This window comes from Cydia fagiglandana, chromosome 13 (genome assembly GCF_963556715.1).
Source record: "Cydia fagiglandana chromosome 13, ilCydFagi1.1, whole genome shotgun sequence".
Taxonomy (NCBI): domain Eukaryota; kingdom Metazoa; phylum Arthropoda; class Insecta; order Lepidoptera; family Tortricidae; genus Cydia; species Cydia fagiglandana.
Window position 1 is genome coordinate 13833543 of NC_085944.1, and position 25284 is coordinate 13858826.

Below are 25284 nucleotides of genomic sequence, written 5' to 3' on the forward strand. Positions count from 1 at the left end.
CCTACCGTTATACTTCCACTGAAGATTGAGAATTAGTGAGTCACCAATTTTAAAAGTTAGCTCCAGTGGCGGATTTATATATTGACTACATTTTGAGTTATTTCTTGATTTATTACTTGGCCTTAGGGCAAATCCACCAGTTCCACCACTGGATAGATCATAGGTAGAGTCCGTCTAAGCTAACTCTGCACGATATTGAAGTTATAAAGTATGGACTGTAGAAGTAATTATGAAGTGTGAAAGTGTCATTGTACACGTCATAATTTTCATAGGAATTTTACGATTATTGTGGCACTTCCACGTTTGACATAATATACACTGTTGTCACAGTTTTGGTACAGTTGCAAGGTTTGTTGAAGCCTATAGGCGGAATTATTATTTGTCTGAACTTTTATAGTAGGTACCAAGTAGGTACATATAGCTGCAGGGTGGATGACCAACCTAATATTATAAGCGATTGCAATGAAATGTAGAAGATAATAAAGTAGGTACACAATTTGAGAGTAAGACCATTAAAACCCATAACCTTGCAAAAAAATGGTACGATAGGTATGTAATGCTGAAAATATGTAGGTATCTATAATGTATAATTCTATATTAGTCATAACCTCCTACCCGATTACACCTTTAGTTACCTAAATTACCTTAATGTTTTCCTGAAACTCCAATGTCACCAGTCAAGGAGATAATCGCACTTTTATACAACCTTATTAGCGCAAATATAAACTAGCACTCAGTTAATAAACCGATAGAGAACATTTTATTTTCACTTTCACACTTTTGGTATCAGTTCATAACTAGAACTGAAAAAATGGTTACATAAATGTGCACGCTTTTCACTTTACCTTAGAATTGGAGATTTCGTTTTTTGTTTTGATATTTGGTCAATTCTAGGTTATTATATTATTTTTGCATAACCTATTGTTTTTAAATATCATTACCACCGCGTGAGCACGTACCACACTGAGCTGTTATCAATTATCAGATAGCGAATAGAGTTTACTTATCTTCAACTATTGTAGGTATCTTTTTGTACTTAACGTTGCAACAGCTAGTATCAAAATGATAACGAATCGTATTGAGCTCTGTCTCAGTGGTATAGAGTTTAATATTGTATTGACAAGGTGAAAAGGAATTTGTAATGGAATGGAATTTGTAAAATGATAACTCTTTGAGATTAGGGATGAAATGAAATAAGATCAACTGCACATTTATTAGATTCTACACCTACAAATTACTATGGTGCCAACCACCATCAATCATCATCAGACATCGTAAATTTATAGCAATTTTTGATGCAGCGAAGTGGTGTTAACGGAATTGGTATAGATAATTGCAATTCAAATGGTAAATTAAGGTTAATATTAACGTAATTTACGCTAATTAATCATTATATGCCTAGAGGACCAAGTCCAACGAGATGGTGTGACCAAATATCCGCCCAGTGGCCTATTTTATAAAGCTACAAATTACAATTTACAAGCGGAAGTCTCGTTCTAACACATAGGGTTAGAAAGAGACTTCCGCTTGTAAATTGTAACTTGTAGCTTTATAAAATGGGCCACAGATGGACATCACACTAAGCAACGCTTTCCACAAAGCAACCGACAGGGAGAAGTGGAGAGCTGCCATAGGAAAAATTAGTAAGCGGAGTCACGATCCTCAGCAGTGAGGGACCGACTTAGAAGAAGAGAATCATTATATAGGGTTGAAATTGTTTATACCAATTCCGATAACACCACCACCAAAAATGCTATAAAATTTACGATGTCTGATCATCATACATACACTGTATATTACCATTAAAAAATAAATTTCTTATGTTTCATTTGAGCAGAGGGCAGGCTCCGAAACCTAAGGATCTCCCTCGAAAATATGAAATCAAAATTCGTTACAGCAGCCTCTATCGCTCGAATATGCTAGGCTAGAGCGATAGACTCTCTGAGTCTGAGCGTTTGCAAAATTCTGAGATTTATACCTACTGAAAGTTTCTAGATTCTGATATACGGGAAGACTTATTTTTTTCTAAGTGGCCAATCCAGGAATTTTCAGTAGGTATGCCCTAAGTAGGTACCTACATATATTATTATTTTAATTATGTATTTTCTAAGATCTAAATGATCTAATCCTACCTATATATACTTATAAGGTAATCAATGTAGTTTGTCAATAACAATTAATCCAAGTAAATTACAAAGCTTTCAATAGTCTCAATAGCTCAATACACATTGATATTTTCGTGGAAGTGATAAAAATGTTATTTCTATTGAGTTTAATTATCAGATTAAATTCTTACTCTATGATTTCATAATGAGCGTATCGTCGAATCTACAGTACCTACCTATAAGATTCACACTCATCATTGTTTCGAAGCGCCTGTGTTAAATCGATAGCAATTTGTAGTTTAGATTCACTAAAACTTAATCTCCACTCAGGCTCAACAAACAAATTAATGAATATAAAGTTACACTTAATAGACTAGATAAGGGTTAAAGGATGAAACTGAAAGGGCGAAATCTTAAGAAGTTTTCTCTCAAACAATAAATTTACATGCGAAGTATATGTGCAGATAAAGCCAATAAAGCTAAACTGGAAAATTCACTGTTTTGGGTGGGACTTGAACCCACGACCACTAAAATTCACTAAATCGCTAGCCCAGTGCACTGCCATCTGAGCTACCCACAGACAAAACATCCTCTCTATGGAGCTACCAAGGAAAAACCTCGAAACTCCGCGTAGCAGGCGCCACTACCACTATCCGTCACAATCTGTCTATCGCGAAACAAGAAAATCGAAATTTCGTTATCTAACCTCTCTATCACTCTTGCATATTCGAGCGATAAAGAGGCAGATCAGATAATGAAATGTCGATTTTCGCATTTCCCGGTAGGCCCTTGTTAACAAACCGCCTTGATGCATCAATGTCATATTTTATTGTCTGTGAAAACTTGTCAAAAACAATTTAAGGCACAGTATGTATACTGGGTCAAGCAAATCTTGTCAGTAGCAAACGGCGGCAAATTTGAAAAATCGCGGGTTAGCAACACTGTGTTCGAATAATTCGAAAATCGCGTGTCATCTGTGCTTTATCTGTGGAATGTGGATCGCGAATGACTGCCATCATCTTGTTTGTTTACAAATGGTTTACAATGTTTACATTCTGAATCGATTCTATTTCAAGAGATATTTCTACTGTGTCACCATTAAATACCAATATATTAAACAAGACTGTGCTTAATTAAAGCTAAGGTGCCTACAATGCCTACAGTGCCAACTGAGAAATCTAATAAAATATGAAAATCCAGTATGACATCTACCTGCTGAAGCAACGATTTTATTCATACATTCTTGTTTAACGGCATAGTCCACTTACAATTTTATTTTGAGATCTTCAAATTAGTTAATCATTTTTATCAACATCACACACCGCTTTTAATTTGTCCGTCCATACGTATTAATAACAATTTCAAACATTTTCAATAGAGAATCCGCGAGTGACAATTTGAATTGACGTACGTGACAAGGCGCGCTCAGCGGAAAAAAAAGTTTCGTTTCGATGTACATTGTACATTGCTGCTTTTCTTAGCGCAATACTACTCTTTGAGTGTTGCCCTACTTTAGTTTGCTTTACATTGCTACTGACAAGATTTGCTTGACGCACATAATTATAAGCAAGCGCAAGTACATTAACTTGCGCTGCGTGACGTCGAAATGATTATAGGTCGGCCATTATCGTGGCCGTACATTATTTGCCACTCGCTTGTATACTCTGTGCTCCTGCGCTGTCAGTGTCATGTCAAGTCATAGTGTACCATAAGCATTTTAATATTTTTGCGATTGTGATTAAGTGATTATTATGTTTACTTTACATTAAAATAACCAAGTATCGCAGGACATTTCCTTTTGTGCGTTTAAAGTTTGTGCTGCAAGTTTGACAAATTAAATTACGGCAAACATGTCGGCAGATGCTTTAGTAAACGCGGCATCAGAAGTTCGGGAGAATTTGGTAATTATTTTCTGACCTCTTTGTCTTTGCAGCAATCAATGAGATTACTATTATACGCTGATAATCAAAATGTACCTTTTTAAAATAAAAAGATTGTGTACTTATATGTATTGGCAGCTACTTTCTTAGTAAAATTCAATTTCATCGACCTTCGCTCTTTAGCTTAAAATTTCATTCGTTTCCGCGATTGAGCTGTTATGAAAACTCAATTAGTACCTATTGTACGGTACTGTTTATATTAGTAATGGAAACTCAATTTGTATATGTGTAGAATAAACATTTAGGCATACTTAAAATTTGCCATTAGCAATTCAATTGTAAATTGTAATACCATTAATATTCTATCAGAGAAAATGTTAGTTTTATTTATTGTAATTAGAAACAGTGATGTATATATTGTATTTTTAGGTATTACTAAGATTCCACTGTCTGTCATCAGGTTGTATTTCATGAACTGTGATAGTTAGACAGTTGAAATTTTCACAGATGATGTTTTTCTGCCGCTATTACAACAAATTCTAAAAAGTATGGAACCCTTGGTGAACGAGTCTGACTCGCACTTGTCCAGTTTTTTGCTTGTTATACTGAAAAGAGCACATAACATCCATTTTTTTATAAAACGATATTGTATTGTATGAATATTTCTATAAAGGTGTAATTAAGGTGTAACCTTATTTCCTTTGTAGGTAACAACTGCAGTAAATTTCCTTAAAAACCCAAATGTGAACCGCTGCACCATGGAGAGCAAGGAGCGGTTTCTCCGGGCCAAAGGTCTCACAGACTTGGAGATAGCCAGGGCTGTTGAGAAATGTGGAGACTTGTTAGATGGACCTTCGTTGACCTCGGAGTTGATGTTCTTCCAGCACTCTAGGCAGTCGTGGTTTAGAGAACATATCCTACCTTTACTGGTGTATGGGGGGTTTGCATATGGTTGCTACTGGCTGTATAAGGTGGGTTTATGCTTAAGTTTTGATTCTAATTAGTGTATATCCGAAGTTTTGGTTTGACCAGTTTTGGTATAAAAATCATGTTTCTGTCAACTCAGTTTTGGCTGTAATTAGAGCAAAGCCAACCTTCAATTTTCTATGGATAATGTAAAAGCAATCCTCTTAGCTAAGCAATGGCAAAGTGTGGCAATGTCATCATTAATGTCAAATCTCTATGAAACTATGACGTTTATAATGACACTCTCTCACTTTATTCTATTCAAACCGAAGCACAATTAGCTTAGACAGATTCATTCTCGTTTTAACCTTTTGAACGCCACAGACGGCAATTCACGTCAACGCGTCGTGACAACGACGCCAAAGACGGCATTTGACGTCGATCGTTTTTTGATGAAAATCTACTGAAAAACACCCCACTTTTAGTTTGGCATTATTTAATCAAAAAACTAAATTTTACCCCCGTGGCGTCAGTGGCACGGTAAATGGAAGGGACCGCAGCAAAATGTACGACAAAAACGTAACGCGTAAGACACGTCATTGCGTATACGTCATCCCAGGGTGACGGATTTATAATTTCATCATTTTCACCTATAAAAAAATCTTCCAGAACTGTATACGGCACATCCTATTCGTCGAGGAGCCTAAACGCAAAACGACGGCCGAATGTCTCGAGGAAATCCGCAAATCCCTGGACATACTGAACACGAGTATGACGTCACTGCGCGGGGAGATGCAAGCTTCGGCACAGAGCTCTTTACGGACGCAACTGGATGGGCTGAAGGCTGACCTTGCTTCAGTTAAAGGAATACTTTTGAATAGGTGAGTTTTTTAATCAACATCACAGTGAGGCCTCTTGAAACTATTTGGTTACCATGACGTTTATAAAGAGTAGCCATAAATCGCAAATCCCTGGACATATTGAACACGAGTATGACGACTATGACGTCACTGCGCGGGGAGATGCAGGCTTCGGCACAGAGCTCTTTACGGACGCAACTGGATGGACTGAAGGCTGACATAGCTTCGGTTAAAGGAATACTTTTGAATAGGTGAGTTTTTTAATCAACATCACAGTGAGGCCTCTTGAAACTATTTGGTTACCATGACGTTTATAAAGAGTAGCCATAAATCGCAAATCCCTGGACATATTGAACACGAGTATGACGTCACTGCGCGGGGAGATGCAGGCTTCGGCACAGAGCTCTTTACGGACGCAACTGGATGGGCTGAAGGCTGACATAAAGCTTGAACACGCCAAAACGTGGGCACATAAAATTACAAATAAATAGAAAATAAAGGTCTAATGGAGCGAAATATATATTGAATATAATTGAAAATATTATAGTTTATCATGCTAATATACTAGACTATCATTTCAGCCTCAGGATTTGACATGTCACAGACTTCGTGATGACCAGGACACAGGCACTTTGCACGACATGATTACTGTATGCTTAAGTAGTCCAAGCCAGAGTTATTTGCGGATAAGTTGATAATATAACTTTAACGGGTGTCTTTTTCAAATATTCATTGATATGGGCCCAGTCCATTGCCATCCGCCTTCATTTATTACCATCCGCCAAAAGTACCCTTTTGGCATTGTCAGCATGTCCATCATGTTAATACCCCTTCGTCACTGTTATAGTGTAATGACAACACGATGAATGCTACCAAAATAGTAACTGTGAGCTGTGGCTTCTTTAAAATAGGTTTAGGTCATTTTCGCAAATGTTTCTTGCATACATTTCTATAGTCAATGTCCCTTATGCGAATCAATTAACGGCGTCGCTTGATGCAATCACAAGTAGCTGGCTCAACCAATAAATAATGGGGATACTTAGCATTATTTTTATCTTGCAATCTTCGGGAATGTATTAGCAACTCATACAAGTCAAACTTTTTATTTTGTGTATTGCTTGAAGTATGTATTTCTATAGAACCATCGTCTAACACCTAACACGCTCAAATACGTTAAAAATGATGAAACGTTTTAATATCCTACATTTTGCATACAAATTTCATTTAGCACCACTATTTTGGGAGCAGATAAGCTCTTGCTAGCTCTTAATTTAACTTGACTTCTCTTTTTGTACATAAATTTGAGATATTTGTACGTTTTTTGCAACATAAGAAAAATTTGGTTTCGGTCTTTATGTAAGAACGCTGTATTTTCCTAGTTTCTTTTTTTTTCTCATTTGTATCTCGTGTTATTCTGCTTTCTGGTTGTCTTTCCATTCATTGACGTCTCCGCAACATTTCAAAAACACAAAAACTAATCGATCCTCGATATATTAACATTTTCACAAGGTTCTTTAGCCTAATCGACTTTTCCAATTCTATTGGTGCAAAGTGATTTCGCTCAGTTATTGTTTAAAGCTCGTTATCATGAAAACGAATCATACAATTGACAACTATTGTGGTATCATATATTCCTCATACTAAGGACTGTATCGTTTATTATAAATACAACTTTACTTAGCCGTTTTTTCTGGTATTATATTTTTATTAAAAAATTACACATATAGTTTAATTAGTGCTTTAATAATAAGTAACATTTCGTCCTGGGAGATCACGTAAAGCATATGGTTTGGACAATATTTACCCAATCCTCCCGAGTAACTACAACGATTTTGGACAAATACTACAAGAAAATTTACGGTTTGCGAACAAGACGAGATATTACACAAAAAAAATCGTACTATGTAAACAGCAATTACATATGATTCGTAAAGCGAAACATCTGGGCATAGTCTAATCATTTCTTTTAGTTGGAAAAAAAGTTTTGGATCTGTGCTTGGTGGCCTTTTAGAGAATATGGCATGTTACTTACGACAACCCCGACTTTGGTATACAATATAACCATCATGGAGCGTTTCTATCGACCTGTTCTAGCCATGGTTCAACGCCATGAATGTCCGTTAGGCTTTGGATTTCGGTAGATTCTTTTAGCTGTTTCCCTCATTTCGCTGGCGTCAGAAATTGACGGGCATCCAAAATGTTGCATAAAAAGTCGTTTTCATGTAAAGATAAAAAATCACCACATTTATTCTGTGGATGTTCAATTGAGCAATCATGAAAAGGACACTTAGATGGCATATTTTGGCAGCATATTAACCTTTTGTTTCTTTAAATCGTACCAAGGAATCGGTGAAATAGTCTCAAATTAAGCTCGATAGGCTTGTCCAAATTACAATTGCTAGACGGTATTAAAATCATCATAAAGTCCCTAAAATAAAATAAATGTAAAACCTTCTTATATCAGATATGGCTTATAAATACCCCCAGAGTATACCTTAAGAACATAGTAATACAAAATAATACACACGTCAACAGTTAGACCAGGTTTTATTTGTATTTATAATAAACGATACAGTCCTTATAGCGATTTTAATTTAAGTAAAGTAATAAAATTTAACCACCCTTTCCAAAATGTATAAGCAAAAATGTGTGCCCACGTTTTGGCGTGTTCAAGCTTTAGCTTCGGTTGAAGGAATACTTTTGAATAGGTGAGTCTATCGTTGTTTAAGATGCTATTTAATTGCGTCGTCATCGCTTGATATAGTAAAAGAACGCACGCGTCCTGGCCGACGGGATGGCAAAGAACCCGCGGCTGCGAGCGCGTAACAGCTTGGTGGGGCCTGAGGCACCCGAATTGCTACCAGAGAGAGGCGCTTTACCAACGCGCGTTAAAAAAGTTTGAATGACTTAAATGAATACATGTGTATTTATTCACACAATGGCGGTGGCGCTTTTTATCAAGTGTTGTTGGATTTTCGACTTTACGCCTTGGTGGTTAAATCTAATTTAGCGTGCGAAATAGCGCTCGTGCGAATGGGGCCTTATAGTTCGTTTTCTTTAGCATTAGAAATAAGGTAAACAATCTTGATGTGTCTTTTAATTGAAAAACACATTTTAAAAATAAGTTACGGCAAATATGTTACAATTATGAATGTAATACGATCATTTATATTCTTCTGCTTTCATAAGTAATAGTTACTGATCTTTAAAAAACCTTTTCAATTAAAAGCCATGTCAAGATCGCTTACCTTCTTGCAAGTTCTTTCTAATGCTAAAAAAAGAACTATAGGCAGGAATAGTTTGTGTTCCCCGTATAAATACAACAAATAAATATATATTCACCCTACATTTGCCTAACAAAGGCAATAATCAATCGTACTCAAAACGATTTGCTTCAATAGCTACATTAAGTAAGACCGCTAATGAAGTACGCGTAAAAGTCTAAAAATAAATATTCAATTACGAATCTTATGGATTAATACATAAGTTTCAAAAAAACAAAGTAACGCTTCAGTGGTTATCGAGTTGTATAATTTGTGTAGTTTTGTAGGAACTAGGTAACCAAGTAACTAATAAGTGTTTGTATTTGATAAGAGGTCGCCGACTTTTAGCCTACTTTAGAAATTGCAAATCCGCCCGTTTTGCATCGATTCTGTAATAGAACAGGGTACAAAAACTAAACGGTATCTGTCTTTCTATCGCATTAATATGTAAGAGTGATAGAGACACAGAAAGCGTTTCTTGTTGTAGTACAAACGTTTGGCGTCTTGGCTAGGACCCTCATTTGCGTCTCGCTGTATGGTAAATGGGGTTGGCCGGTCGAATTTAGCAGATGGCGCCAGTATAGCTTACCCTGTCAATCCCTAGAATTGTGTAAAATTTTTGTGTTAATGCCCTCGTTTTCAAGCGCTTTAAGCCAAATCTCGTAGAAAAGGGGGCAAGCTAAGATGGCGCAAGGATGGTGCCGTCTATGCAAATCTTTGACAGTTGCCAACCCCATAGTAGAATGTACAACGAGACCGTAAATGAACTATCTACTCTTTACTACCCTTTTTATTTATTTATAACAAAGTTATTTGTGAAGCTTGACAAATAATTATCCCCAACATATTTCAGGAACCAATTCCCATCAATAAAGACCCGGTCCGAGCCGCCATCTATCCCGGCCTGGCAGCGTCAGTCCGAAGAAGCCACGTCCACCGAAGCGGCCGTTGAGGACAAGAAGCCTCATAGGAGCCGCAGTCAACGCTCAGAGTCTGGCGGTTCTAACTCTAGCGAGGGGGAGCAGGCGACTAAGAATAGCGACAGCAGTTTGGAGATCATGTGAGTCTCTCCTTCCCACCCATTCCCCTCTTGTATGTCCTGTCTCTTTCGGAGGTGGTGTTGACAAGAAGCCACATAGAAGCCGTAGCCAACGATCAGAGTCTGGCGGTTCTAACTCTAGCGAGGGGGAGCAGGCGACTAAGAACAGCGACAGCAGTTTGGAGATCACGTGAGTCTCTCCCTCCCACCCGTTCCCCTCTTGTATATTCTGTCTCTTTCGGAGGCGGTTGTGGAAGACACGAAGCCACATAGAAGCCGCAATCAACGTTCAGAGTCTGGCGGTTCTAACTCTAGTGAGGGGGAGCAGGCGACTAAGAACAGCGACAGCAGTTTGGAGATCATGTGAGTTTCTCCTTCCCACCCATTCCCCTCTTGTATGTTCTGTCTCTTTCGGAGGTGGTGTGGACAAGAAGCCACATAGAAGCCGCAGCCAACGGTCCGAGTCCGGCGGTTCTAACTCTAGTGAGAGGGAGCAGGCGACTAAGAACAGCGATAGCAGTTTGGGGATCATGTGAGTCTATCTTCTTTCCTTTCACTCATTCTTGTACCTCTCGTGTGCTGTTTCTCACTCTCTCTCGGAGGCGATTGTGGAAGACAAGTAGCCACAAAGGAGCCGCAGCCAATGGCGGTTCAAACTCTATTGAATTCTGTTTAACACCCTCCCACTGTTTCTTTAAAGTTAATTAATGAACTTACACTTCAATCGAATCATAATACATGTCGGCGGCCGATCGTAAGATCAGGCATATCGTGAAATTCCTAGGCATATCGTGAAACGTGAAAATCTTTGACCCGTTCCCTGAGTCGACGGAGCGGGGCTCCTAACTATTTCTGGGCAGTTTGCATTCATCTAAAGCAACCTAACGAACCTATCCTACCTATATATTGGTTTAATGTCACAATCGTCAAAACATTACACAGGAACATTACGATCTGCCTGATCTTACGATCGGCCGCCGACATACATAATTCAATCTTGTATTGGAATGGAATAGCTGTCAGAAATGTGATATTTTAAGTTTTCAAATCAATTTTTGATAATTATTGTAAGTGTAATGTGTATCTTTTTTTTTCAGCACATGAACCCCATCGCCGTGCTACCAATAAATCGATCTAGTCCAACTGGGTCCTGCAGAATGACAACGGGCACCGTTCTCACGATAAATAGGTTCTAAACATCACAACGACAGACACATCACACTAAGAGCGGAGCCACACTGGCGATTTGCGAGCGAGTTGAAAACGAGGCGAGTGCGTATATATCTATGGACTGCATGGCCTTACGGGCACTAAAAATGGTACTAGTTCTGCGGTGTTACTCACGAATTCCAACCAATCGTGCATTCTTAACGCAGAATGAACTTGCAAGAAGGTAAGCGATCTTGACATGTATTTTAATTAAAAAACGCTTTTTAAAAATCAAAAGCTATAACTTCGTATTAGATTCATAATTGTTACATATTAGCCGTAACTTGTTTTTAAAATGTGTTTTTCAATTAAAATACACATCAAGATTGTTTACCTTATTTCTAATGCTAAAGAAAACGAACTATAGTAGCGACCAATTGCGCGCGTGATGTGAACTCATCAACCAATCGCGTTGTGGCGGTGTCACTGTACTGGCCCCTGTCATGCCTCATTATTATTGCCCGTAAAGCCAGAGCGTCTACCGTGAAAACCGAAATTCGCAAATTGCGGGGATCTTTCTCTTTTACTCCAACGAAGGTGTAATTAGAGTGACAGAGAAAAATCCCCGCAATTTGCGAACTTCGATGTTCGCGGTTATAGCCCAGTCCCTAGATATCTTTGTCGATCGCGTAACGATTTCGCTGTGTACTGTCATACTGGAAATACTGGAATACCCATTCTATTGTGATTGTGACAGTACGCGCTCGCCTCGCTTTCAAATCGCCAGTGTGGCACCGCTCTCATATGTAGATACTATCATCATAATGAAACTAACCTTAATATCGGTTTTCCGTACTTTTAACTGGTGAATTCAATTAATGAAAAATTAATAACTATTCTTTCTTACGCTCAAAATTATAAGATGGAACCTTTTTTATTGTGGAGCATTTGACATAAATAATGTATTATGAATTAATATATTTCATAGGATTTTTATTCGTGTTGTGATTGGGCTATTATGGTTATATTAGACGAATGTCTGTATTAGGTAATTGTAGAGAGGTATTGCCAAAATTAATAACTGGTACGATTTGATACAATGTTTGTCAGTAAATAGAATTATTCTATTTCAGATTCTGGAAGTGAATAACGATATTAGATGTTTTCTCCCCTTATTCATAAACGCACTACAAACCTAAATTAGCTAATAATCGTTTGTCCTTATCTGTTATTTTAATATATGAATTTGTAAGAAAGGGATAAACATAATTTAACTATAGTTCGTTTTTTTTAGCATTAGAAAGAACTCCACAGAAGCAAGCGTGCAATTTTTATCAGGCTCTGTAATTGTTAATAATTATTGAATTATCTAATGTAGCATGGTCAATACATATAATTTACTTCAAATTATTACCGCTAAAAGTGCCGGATTTGGAACCACAAGCTTACTTCTGCGAAGTTCTTTCTAATGCTAAAAAAACGAACTATAAATCAGACCCGTAAAGTTTTATGAATAATACAATAAATGAGAAAACAAATGAAAAACAGTAATAGTTGATGGGCTACCGCGCACATCGAAATTTCGTTATCTCTCTATCTGTTGCACTTGTATTCGAGCGAAAGAGACAGATATGCCATTTCGAAGGTCGCGGTAGGCCCCCAATGTAGTCAATTGAACAATCATGGATAACATGAAACTACTGTTTTATTGTGAACTTCGTACTAGTTGTTTAGGTTAGCGCCAATTGCACCAACCCACTAACCCGGGGTTAACCAGTTAAACCGTTAGAGTCGCACCAAACAAAGTGTGCAGCGGATTTGATAGCCCACGCAGTGTAAGTGTTATGTTACTTCATAATTTCATAGAAGTTTGACGTTTAAAGTGACACTTGCACTGCATGGGCTATCAAAATCGCTGCAGACTTACGGTCTGACTATAACCCAGTGTCAAATTGTACTGGTAACCCCAGATTTAACCAGTTAACCCCGGTTAATGGTGCAAGTGGCCCTTAGTGGTTAACTTAGATTAACGCTTGTTATTATTTGTTTACTGGATTTTTTATTAGTTGGAAGTGGGAGATAACATATTATAATATTTTGAATAATTCAAATTACAATTAAAAGCTCATAATTAAATTAGAAAATTCCCGATATAAAAAAGACAAAAAGAAATTTCATGAGTGTTGTAAATTTAAAAATTAATGTTCACTGTCAAATAGGTAAATGTGTCATTTGTGTAACTAGAAATTCGATGATATTTTTTGTACCTACCTACAATTCTAAGCACGACTTTGCGCAACCGGCGACGGCGGCGGCGGCAACCATAGCGAGACACAGCGATCGGACCTATCGTTCCCACCTATGGTTGCCGCCGCCGCCGTCGCTCGCCATATTGTATCCACTGTTTTGACAGCTGAGGTAGATGGCGTTATTATACGTACAAAATAGTAGGTGGATTGTCAAACGTATAGCGCTTCAATATTTTGCACTCTAGAATTATTTTGTCTCGTCTATTATAATAATGTAGGTACAGTCAGCAGCAGAAGCACCTAGCCCGCTTAGCAACTTCTGCTGTTGACTGTACGTGGTTAAAACAGTGATACAGTCAGCAGCAGAAGTTGCTAAGCGGGTCAGGTGTTCAAAATGATCTTGACGCGACTTTATTGTTAATAGAATAAGAGCGTGTCAAGGTAATTTTGAACACCTCGCCCGCTTAGCAACTTCTGCTGCTGACTATACAAAGCTAATATGTTAGTAGATTCCATTGCTAAACTTTATGACATAGTAAAATATTATGTACTTTATACTGTACCTACTAAATGTTTTAATTATACAGGTGTATCTACTTACCCCCTTATTCGTATACGTTTATAATCGTTTGTCCCTTTCCATCATACCCGTACGTCGGAAAGGGACAAACGATTATTATCGGCTTGTCAACTTTAATATACGTTTATGAATAAGGGGGTTAGGTGGTTACATCTGTACACAGACAAAACATCCTCCAGACTGAGCATAGTCGCGCTACCCCCTCTGCCACGCATACGGTAATTTTGCCCCATGTTCGAGTCGAAAGTGTCTTTGTGTGACGTCCGTGTCTTTGAACGGACCAATCACGGCACGGGAATTCGCTCACCTCGTCACGCGCACCCCCGCATTTTTGGCATCATCGGTTGCATGAAATAATTGCTCTAAACTCGGTCGAGAGGATTCCTAGTCTATGTATCTGTATAATTAAAACTAGAAAACTGTTTGTATGCATTTGAAATGCTTTTAACACTTGCTTCCGGAGTTGCTCAGTATTGTGCATAATGACTGTTAGAAATTTTAGATAAATAGGTGAATCAAATTTTTGGGTGTTATTTTGATTTGTCCCTGTGGGCACAGTGACCCCAATTGACTAAGTAACCCATATAAATAAACACGATATGCTTCCAAAATTATTTCTGGTCGGTACTTACAGGCGTATTCGATTGTTTCCGAAATGATCTGATCTGACAGTGTAAAAAGTGATATTCTTCAACCATATAAATCTGACATATCAGTATCATATTGGAAACAGATCAAATATAACTAAAACTCGAATACGCCTGGTACTCTTAGAAAATGCATATGTGACGTTCCACGGCTAAAAATTACCTTATGGCGGCTGGCGCTTACGTTGCATAGCGCCGCAATAATATTAGAGCGGAAGGTCATTGGTCATTTCTCCATACAAACGTACTCGACTGTTTCCTCCGTGGGTTTTGATGCTAGAGCAATGATTTTTTCAACACAGATTAATATTGTCAATATCTGAGTTGGACCGTTTTGCTTTTTATGATATTTTTGTTTTTTAATGAGTCCTTCAAAAACGGCTAAATTGGCCTAATTGACTATGCCGCAATGAGAGGCGTAGTATTCAAAACCGATATCAATTAGACAAAAAAGCAAAACGGTCCGACACAGATAATTTCATAATCATTTAGATTTCCAAATTTGGTTACGATTGGTTGAGTTTTGGAGGAAGAAACAGTCGAGTACGAAACCTCGATTTTTACGCAGGATTTTTGGCCTTGTCCTTATTGCACTAGTTTTAGGAGCCGCTTCCGTTAGCGAGACGGGTTTATTTACCTAAAATATTTAAAACTCTGCTCCTGTTTCGTCTTAATAATAGCGTATGCGCCAACCGTCATAAGGTACCTTTTGGGACGTCATATGCTTTATGATTGTTATTAGTAAGCTAGTAGTCGTGATTGTGGTAAAGAACAGAAAAAAGTTGATTGCACAGAATAATTAACAAAATATCCCATTCCAAATATTAGGGTGTCTAATATTTTAGTCATAAAATAAACCAATGATAAATATGTGTGCTTTTAATTTACTTTTGTACTCTAGTATGTATAAAACACAATATGCCTGGTCAATCAAATTTATCAATCCAAGTAGTTTTGACGAAAACTTATTTACAATCATAACAACATCCCTATCCTTTATTAAAAAAAAACAATACAACTTCATTTGCATATTATAGAGATGACACGGGGGAGGGGCCAAACGACCGACAAGCAATAATACCACTTTCTCTGCTATTCCTACTGAAATTTCCATAATTGCATCTCGTTCGGTCGCGACCGAACGAGATGCAACTATGGATATTTCAGTAGGAATAGCAGAGAAAGTGGTAATATTGCTTGTCCTTGTCATACCAAAAATTTTGTATGGTTTATGGTGGGCAACAAATAACCCGACCGAATTACGACGAATTACGTAGATTGTTTTTGGTATGTTGTCAGGAATGTTAAAACGTGTTTTTAATATTGTCGCTTTGCGTATGCTTTGTCCCTCACGGAGGCACGCGTATAGTTCATCTACTTATGTAATACTAGGTCTATGATCTAATGTAACTTTGGCGATTAACGTGAAATGAAACACAGATATTATAATAATACGATTCTATATTATAAAAATACATCACAAAGGTATATATTGAGCTTAATTGAAAGTCTTGTATAAAGATATAGAACACGTCACTCCAACAGTTTTGGAATTGAGATCAACGAGTCAAGATACAATGATAGACACATACCGCTTTGTTTGACAAGGGAAAATAACAGTTATTTTAATGTCATAAGGTTGGTATTCCATCTGTCCAATTGTTTGGTCCAATGTGTGTGCGATCCACTCTCTCACTAAGCAAAATGTGAGACGCAAATACACATTGGACAAAGATATTGGACAGATGGAATACCACCCTTAGGGCCACTTGCACCATTCCACTAACCCGGGGTTAACCGATTAAACCTGAAGTTACCATGGTTACCAGTACAATTTGATACTGGGTTATCGCCGTTATCGGTTTAACCGGTTAACCCGGGGTTAGTGGGATGGTGCAAGTGGCGCTTAGAATATTGATTGGCAAATTTGTATGCGCAATTACGTATTATGGTTTAAGTGCGGACATTACAAAAAGTAGAATTGAGTTTTATCGATATATGTACTTAATAAACACATTCAATGCACAGCATACACGTTAATAAGAGTGGTGAGCGCTAGACATGAGTGAAACCGAAAATAGACTGAACGAAATGGTTCACAGTGGCCGATATAAAGACGAACGAGATAAAAGAGTGAGAAACAGTCCTAAACCTGAAAAGTATGAAGGATAATCAAATTTTTTTTATTGTGTCAACATCCACATTATAGGGTCATCTCGCCATATAGGGTCTCGTGTGGGATAAATAAAAATATAAGGAATCTTGACAGTATTTTTTTTATAAACTATGAGTTTATAAAAAAATCTATGAGTTCATAAAAAAATACTGCCCCGATTAATATACCCACATTAATCATATTAGGAGAAAACATTTTTTTAATTCTTATATTAGGTACAAAAATATGTTAGGGATATTGATAATTTATGTACTACTAATTGTTCATTCAATTAAAAAATATCTATCAATAAGTAACTTAAGAAAAGCGGTATGTTTGAAAACTGGGATTTGAAGAATTTACAACAATTATAAACAACAATCACATAATAATGTTTGTAATAAGGGTGGTATTCCATCTGTCCAATATCATGGTCCTATGTCATGACGTCTCACTCTCCCATTAAGCAAAATGTGAGACAAAACACACATTGGACAAATAAATTGGACAGGACAGAATCCCACCCTAAAACATACTTTTCTCTCTTTTTTTTTAGGTATTGGAGCGCCGGTGATATCAATTATTTTTATTTCTAAAAGCAAAAGCGTTGATGGATTAACTGCAATTGTTACTTTAACTTCGTCCATTAAATATATGTGACGTCCCACGGGTAAAGGTACTTTATGGAGGTTGGCGCTTACGCTATTATTAACGCCGCTCCAATATTATTGCGGCGCTATGCGACGTAAGCGCCAACCGCCATAAGGTACCTTTTGCCGTGGAACGTCACATATTTCAGTAAAATTTAAATATAAGTATGATATGAAGTTACCATATTTAAATTTGACTAACGGTAAAGTGAGTGTTTAGTAGTGATAGTGATATGTGTTATGCCAAATACTAGTGCCCCAATACCGAATAGAAAATGTTCATAACATCAATACAATTAGACACAAAAGACAATAAATATCAATTTTTCCTTGAAACATTCGATAACTTCGCATCCCACCTAAGTACAAACAAGATAATGAAAACAAAGTTATTCGTGCTAGATTAGTATATTTTATTTAATATTTTATTTTCGTGACACAAGAGACTATGGCAACGAACAATAGAATAACTAATACTGACCACATTGCCAGCACGAAAAACTAAGTTTCTTTTAATAATATTGAAAAACCAATGCTTTTTTCTTCAGGCCTGCCTGAGATTTGAATTTCACATCAGTGGTTTGATCCTAACGATATAACACCTTCGTAACGCGATTCGATTCTAGTCAAAACTAGGAACCTTAGCCATAATAGTCTGTGTGTTACTTTAATTCTTTGTCGCCAATGAAATACTAGTTTCCCATGATAGCTACCGTTCTTGGTTTTAACCATAACTACGCGATAATGTTAACCTAAATTTTCATTGCACATACCTGTATCCTATATCTTCTGATTTACATCCAATATCTTTCCTAATACGTCCCGTAACCAACAATTTACACATTAAAATTGCTGCTATTCAGCAACTTCTTAGCCTTGGTCAGATCCTCCAGCAAACATCTGCCTTTCTCCGTTCGCACCAGCTGTTTCTTTGGCAGCAAATTCTTCGATAAATAAGAAATCAGCTTGTTCCATTCCTTCAGTAGATAGAATGTCTTCCCATGCTTAGTTTCCATCGGTATAGGTCCATTAGAGTACTCAAAGATCACATTGATGACAGCTTTCTGGTTTTTAGATCCTCTGTTCGCTTTGAGCAGTGAAAGTTGGAGGGTGTCCAAGTTTTTATGTGCGCTCAGAATGGGTTTTTCGTAGATGTTGTTGTATTGGTTGGTTAAGTCCGCGGGGCCGACGATGTACATGACATGTGTGGATATTTTGAAGGCCTCAGCGGCCCAGATGTAAGGGTCCTGGTCGGAGGTTGAGGATATGTCGCCGTCATACATGATCTCGAAGCCGAACTCAGCGCGGAGGTAGGTCACGAATGAGGACACGCACTCGGCGTGGAGACGGTTGGCCGGCGAGTAGATGACTAGAACTTTCGTTGGGGCTGGTATCTCTTGAGCTGTAAAAGTGAAATATAGTAAGTCCCTAATATATAAGTATTGTTGTATTATTTTAAATTTTTCTGTATTCTATTGTAAGTGCATTTCAAACACAATCTTGTATTGTTGATGAATAAAGCTACTACATACTACTAATATTGCTTAGACTCTCCTAACCATCACTGATGGAAAAAAATATGTCAGAAAGCATATAACAGCTATTCCAATATAATTTTCAAGGGTGACTCAATAGACATAGGCAATAGCAATGAACTTTATAATTATCTATTTTTTTATGCGATTCATTGAGGCGAGGTCGCGCGGTAGTGAAATTCAGTTAGCGCGGAGTGCATTTCGTCGTGGTTTCACAAAGGTGTAAAAACTAACAATTCCAGAGGTCAACTGTCTAAGACATTTGACAAATTGTAACATCTCTCAAGTTGTCAAAATGGAAATAAACAAATCAATTATTAGAATTAACTCTTTGTAGAAGTTGACTGTTTCTTAAATATATAAAACAATCACGTTATAATATTTACAACTTTTTCATCGACAGATAACAAACTAACTAGCCATTGAAAGTATGATGTTGAAGTTTGACACATATATTCTTTATAAGTTGTAGAGTTCAACTAAGAAGGAATTGTTTAAAATTTCAACCTCTAAAGAGGTGAAAATGAGGTTGAAATAAGTTTTTGAGAAAGCAAAGGATGTCAAATAAAGCCAAATACTCTTCTTCTTCAACCTAGCATTTTCCCGGCCTAGCGCCAGGGTCCGCTTTCCTGCTCAATCTTCTCCACTTTTCCCGGTCTTCGGCATCCTCAGGTGTGAGATTGTTCTTTTTCATGTCTGCTGTCACCAAGTCCAGCCAGCGCTTCTTAGGCCTACCGCGTGATCTAGGGCCTTGGACAGTGAGGTTGAGGCAAATAAAACCAGATACTAAGAAATGTATAAAGCCTACCCATAGCAAGCCTGTAGTCTCTGCACCAATAGCGCCGAAGCACCCGCAGCACTATGTAGTAGGCGAACAGGGTTGCCACGATCAGGGCCGAGATGCTGGCTATGCAGATATTGAAGCTTTGCACGTTGTTGCCTACAATTACACAAAGTGACATTTAGTACTAAACAATTATTCTGAAAATATACAAACTAATTAATTAAAGTTAAATTTATAATTTCTGTCGAAAATCACTAATTGTAGCTCATAAAGTAGCAACAGAAATATAAATATCTAGCAGACATAATATTTTTTTTTTATATCTGGAGACATCTTACACAGATCAACCTAGCCCCAAACTAAGCAAAGCTTGTACTATGGGTGCTAGGCGACGATATACATACTTATATAGATAAATACATACTTATATACATAGATAACACCCATGACTCAGGAACAAATATTAGTGTTCATCACACAAATAAATGCCCTTACTGGGATTCGAACCCAGGACCATCGGCTTCGCAGGCAGGGGCACTACCCCTACCCACTAGGCCAGACCGGTCGTCAAAGTCAAAGTCGTCAGAATTATGTCAAGTAACAAGACCCCAATTTTGCGAATATCGATTTTCGCGGTAGGGGCCTACCTACCGCGAAAATCTGGTACGGCAATACTCTACAAGTTATAAGCCCACATTGCAAGTCAATAATATTGGTGCATTACAAACAAATTTAGGTATTTAAGAATACAATACTTAGCAGTCAAACTCAGCAGAAACTATGGAGTATCTTAATTTCTAAAATTAGCGTAGTGAAACCGAATACTCACTGATTTTGAACCTGGGACTCTCTACGACCTGGCACTTCGTCACTCCATCCTTGCACCCATCGTGTTGCGGGGTCACAACAAAATAGTAAGACCCTGGGGTCCCCAACAAGCTATAATCATAGGTCACTTCATCCGTATAATTCTGTAGCTGTAACACTTGGCTTTTCACTATGTCATGCTCCTTTCCGTTGCATTCATTGAGGACTTGAATGCGGTAGGAGGTGATCTTCACTTGGTTCGGTGGAGCCATTATGTGGAGGCGGATTTTGCCGGAGAGTATCTCGAGGTAGACAAATGGTTTCCAGTTTGATGCATTGACAGTGTTGCCTGTAATTAAAGTATATTTAAGCCAGGAGTTCTCAACCGTACCGTAACCATGAGCAGCAGTATCAGGCGTGGCTCACTCCGCAATTTCGTCGCTTTGCTACAAGTAGCTAAAAGTACATCCGTTCCACCCCAATTTTGGGGATATGGCTTTCCCCACCGCGCTGTCGCCCATATCACCATATCACCATATCGCGGCCATATCTGTGCTGATCGTAACATACGCGTTTTGTTAGAGAGCCTTTACACAAGAATCATTTACCAGTCACTAACTGGCGATAACCAAAGTGTACTTACTCAGCATTTGCGCCGATGGAACATTGAAGTAATACTGTCCCCGATTGACCACGTTGTCATCCGAAGCCTCAAAGTCCAGTATGTGTGAGCGCCCCACGCTGTCGATGCTGTCAGGCCAGTAACAGTCGTAGTACAGCACCGACTGGTCATCTATGTGGGCTTCGTTTGACAGCACTATGTTTCTGCAGTGGGTCTGTTTATATGGTTTCTTGCTTTGCTCTTCAAAACGGAATTTGATTGCTGGAAAAGATTTATAGAATTTAAAAAGGGATAAATTGTAAATATAAAATACAGTTGTTCACATGAGTCAACAGAGGTTACTAAATTGCTGTATTGTATGTGCTTAAACAAGGAGGTGGGTGACTACATAAATCTAACAAAAAAAATATTGTTATAAGTAACTCATATACAGCAGAGCTAAGAAGCAACATACAATCCGCAAAATTGTCTAGTTTATACTCCTTTCTGTAAAGTTTATATGCTACTCACTATTCTTCATTGCTCACTGTACATTTCATACAATTTTCCTTTAGGTTCATCTTTCCAGTGGTGTACTTTAATGCAAATTTTATTTTATTGTACTTTCACTGACTGTACTTAGAAAATAACAAAGAGTATTAACCCTTCGTATGTCTAAGCACTGATCAGTGCGAACAAATTTAAACCTATTGTATTAAACAAAGAATTTTAATTCGAGCGCACTGATCAGTGCTTAGACAGACGATAGGTTAAAAAACCGGGCATGTGCGAGTCGGACTCGCGCACGAAGGGTTCCGTACCATAATGCAAAAAAAAAAAACAAAACAAAGCAAAAAAAAAACGGTCACCCATCCAAGTACTGACCACTCCCGACGTTGCTTAACTTTGGTCAAAAATCACGTTTGTTGTATGGGAGCCCCATTTAAATCTTTATTTTATTCTGTTTTTAGTATTTGTTGTTATAGCGGCAACAGAAATACATCATCTGTGAAAATTTCAACTGTCTAACTATCACGGTTCATAGGATACAGCCTGGACGGACGGACGGACGGACAGCGAAGTCTTAGTAATAGGGTCCCGTTTTACCCTTTGGGTACGGAACCCTAAAAACAACATACTTTTCCATTTAATATTGCTGAACGTAATATTAAGCACAGTGTAGCTTTGGTTGTAGTTCAGCAAGCCCTGTTTGATCTCCCGCCTCAGGATGTGCGGCTTCAGCATCACGCCACCGATGTGGGCGTTGGATGTGATCGGACCGAAGCTCATGCTGTTGCAGCCTTCTCGGTTGAAGTACTCCACGGTGCAGGAGGCGTAGTCATTGTTTCTTTGACTAAGAACCTGGAATAAATTTATGTAATGCCTCATACTGTGGGTGAATTGTAAAATGTTGTTACAATAATAATTTAGCCTATATACGTCCCACTGCTGGGCACAGGCCTCCTCTCAAGCACGAGAGGGTTTGGGCTATAGTCCCGACGCTAGCCCAATGCGGATTGGGGACTTCACATACACCTTTGAATTTCTTCGCAGATGTATGCAGGTTTCCTCACAATGTTTTCCTTCACTGAAAAGCTAGTGGTAAATATCAAATGATATTTCGTATACAAGTTCCGAAAAACTCATTGGTACGAGCCAGGATTTGAACCCGCGAACTCCAGATAAAGCCGGGTGTCATATCCACTCCGCCTCCACCGCTTTTTGTGTTGTTAATGTATAAATAAATAGGGATGTAGAGTATCTTTAAAATAAATTATTCCACAATACTCATGAAATGAAGCATCAGAACAATTATAAAACTGGGTTTTTAAAAGTCGCTGAACAAATGTTGGTCAGTATGAGGAGTACAGCCTACGGTTTAATTTTTTGCTCATATTACAGGCCACACACAAAAGCCTAGGGGTTAACTGCCGCTGTAATTGCTCTTCACATAATCTTATGGATAGATTGCATAACTGCATTTTTAAAAGCTGGAGTATTTCATTGCATGAAGTCGTCAGTAATCATGTTTCTTATTCTAAGGTATTTAGGGTCTAAATTCTGCCTTCATGATATGATACAATCCTATACTTGTGACGTACATAGTATAATCATTTCACTTATTAACTAAATTAATATTGATATTTGATAAAATTGATAACAATTATGTTGTTCTAAGGTCAAGGACTGTTTCAAAATTTTCAAATATATTACATTTACATATTTTTAAACCTTTGGGAAACCTACAGGTAAAACTACACACAACAATCAGATAACACATTCAAAGATAACTTTCATTGGAAGAGTTCAGAGTTCATGTATTGTATGTATGTATGTATGTATGTATGTAAACATTTTATTGTACATAAGACAGGTTAAATTACAATGGAAAAAAATATATATATAATGTACAAAGGCGAACTTATCCCTATAAGGGATCTCTTCCAGTCAACCTATCCTCCTATTTATAGTCTAGTATTGTATTGTAGTATGGACGATTTTCCGCAACTCGACGTCCTGGGCTATAACCGCGAAAATCGAAGTTCGCAAATTGCGGGGATCTTTCTCTTTTACTCCAATGACGGCGTAATTAAAGTGACAGAGAAAAATCCCCGCAATTTGAAAATTTCAGTTTTCGCGGTAGCCCCTCTGCGCCTATTTTGCGTGTATTTAAGGAGTTCATGTATTTAAGGGCTGAAATTTGATAGTTGATCAATTTAAAACTTGTAGCAGTTAGAACATAAATGGAAATATCTTTTTATAGCAATAATTTCATTGTAAATTGTATTTTTTTCTGTTTATTATGTAGGTATACCTATTATGGTATATATTTTTAAATATGAGCTTTTTATCCTAAATACATATAGAGACATTGGGATTCATTTGGTTTGCTTTTACATTGTAAGATTTCTGAAACTTTCACGTATTCTCTCATATAATCCGGTTATCAAAGTGTGACTCATCAGCTAACCGAAAACCAAAACAGAAAAGCCATGACGCAATTGCAGTAATAGACTTACATTATAAAACTGAAGTAATATGCTTAAACTTACTGAACCTATAGTTCGTTTTTTTTAGCATTAGAAAGAACTCCACAGAAGCAAGCGTGCAGTTTTTATCAGGCTCTTTAATTGTTAATAATTATTGAATTATCTAATGAAGCACGGTCAATACATATAATTTACTTCAAATTATTACCACTAAAAGTGCCGGATTTGGAACCACAAGCTTACTTCTGCGAAGTTCTTTCTAATGCTAAAAAAAACGAACTATAGACTTGTGGTATTTATAGTTTGATCATAATAAGTCTAAATAAATAATCTCCTCATAAGTACCGAACAAGGAAAATGAAACAACTTTTCATACATAAATTACTACGATGGTCGAACAGTATTTATTCGAGTACGTATGGCTGGAAAATCAATAAGCGCATCATTGATGAATAGATCTGGAATTCAAACGAAATACATACCTGAGTTGTACACTTCTGTGTTTGGTTAACACACAGCGGCCCCGAAGCAGAAACATATTGAAATGAATAAACAACTAAAAACAAAAACACAAATCGTGATTCTAGCATGTTAACGTCCAGATAATAATTTGTAGGTTATGGCACTTCCTGTTTTTTCATGTCTACGAGCCCATGAATTATACGGGATTTATGGTATCCATCGGAACGAACTGAAAATAACTAAAACTTAGCAAATTTGTTTACACCCCAACACGGAGTACGATCGCTATAAAAACAATATGGCGACTAACTGTTTTTTTTTTTTTAATTTTATCGACCGATGTCAGTGCGTCTCAACTTAATATTAAAAACTTATTGAAGAACATGAAAAAACAACGAGATAGTTTTTGGTATTTAAATTGCATATGTCTATTTCAACAGATTTGTTATAATAATCAATAGCTTCTGATTAAATCTATGTCTATTCTTCAACTCACATCGCGTAGTGGTGTCCAACTTTGTGCCATAAAAGAAAAATACTTTGAATAGAATGCGCTAATGGAATGCAGCTATGATTCAAGGCATCTACATACCTTGCAACTAAATCCAACTATGGTAAAAAT

General features: G+C 37.5%; 2 protein-coding genes across 2 annotated transcripts; one reads left to right on the forward strand and one right to left on the reverse strand.

The window, feature by feature from the left end:
* Positions 1-3784: 3784 nt before the first annotated feature.
* On the forward strand, positions 3785-10078 carry LOC134670354 (peroxisomal membrane protein PEX14). Its single transcript, XM_063528172.1, has 4 exons — positions 3785-4006; positions 4693-4956; positions 5561-5772; positions 9868-10078. The coding sequence occupies exons 1-4, from the start codon at positions 3956-3958 to the stop codon at positions 10076-10078; spliced, it is 738 nt and encodes a 245-aa protein (XP_063384242.1). The 5' UTR covers positions 3785-3955.
* A 6043-nt stretch (positions 10079-16121) lies between these two features.
* Positions 16122-24981, reverse strand: LOC134670308 (uncharacterized). Its single transcript, XM_063528058.1, has 6 exons — positions 24683-24981; positions 22350-22572; positions 21253-21492; positions 20632-20958; positions 19827-19958; positions 16122-18885 (listed from the first exon to the last, which is right to left on the reverse strand). The coding sequence occupies exons 1-6, from the start codon at positions 24788-24790 to the stop codon at positions 18320-18322; spliced, it is 1596 nt and encodes a 531-aa protein (XP_063384128.1). The 5' UTR covers positions 24791-24981; the 3' UTR covers positions 16122-18319.
* Between the last annotated feature and the right edge of the window lie 303 nt (positions 24982-25284).

Excerpts from the sequence above, each read along its gene's own strand:
- LOC134670354 (XM_063528172.1), top strand. The coding sequence starts at position 3,956 with ATGTCGGCAGATGCTTTAGTAAACGCGGCATCAGAAGTTCGGGAGAAT. Across the intron at positions 4,007-4,692 it reads CAGAAGTTCGGGAGAATTTG|GTAACAACTGCAGTAAATTT; the intron begins GTAATTATTTTC and ends TTTCCTTTGTAG. Across the intron at positions 5,773-9,867 it reads AAAGGAATACTTTTGAATAG|GAACCAATTCCCATCAATAA; the intron begins GTGAGTTTTTTA and ends AACATATTTCAG.
- LOC134670308 (XM_063528058.1), bottom strand. The coding sequence starts at position 24,790 with ATGCTAGAATCACGATTTGTGTTTTTGTTTTTAGTTGTTTATTCATTT. Across the intron at positions 20,959-21,252 it reads TCCATCGGCGCAAATGCTGA|GCAACACTGTCAATGCATCA; the intron begins GTAAGTACACTT and ends CTTTAATTACAG. Across the intron at positions 18,886-19,826 it reads AGACTACAGGCTTGCTATGG|CTCAAGAGATACCAGCCCCA; the intron begins GTAGGCTTTATA and ends TCACTTTTACAG.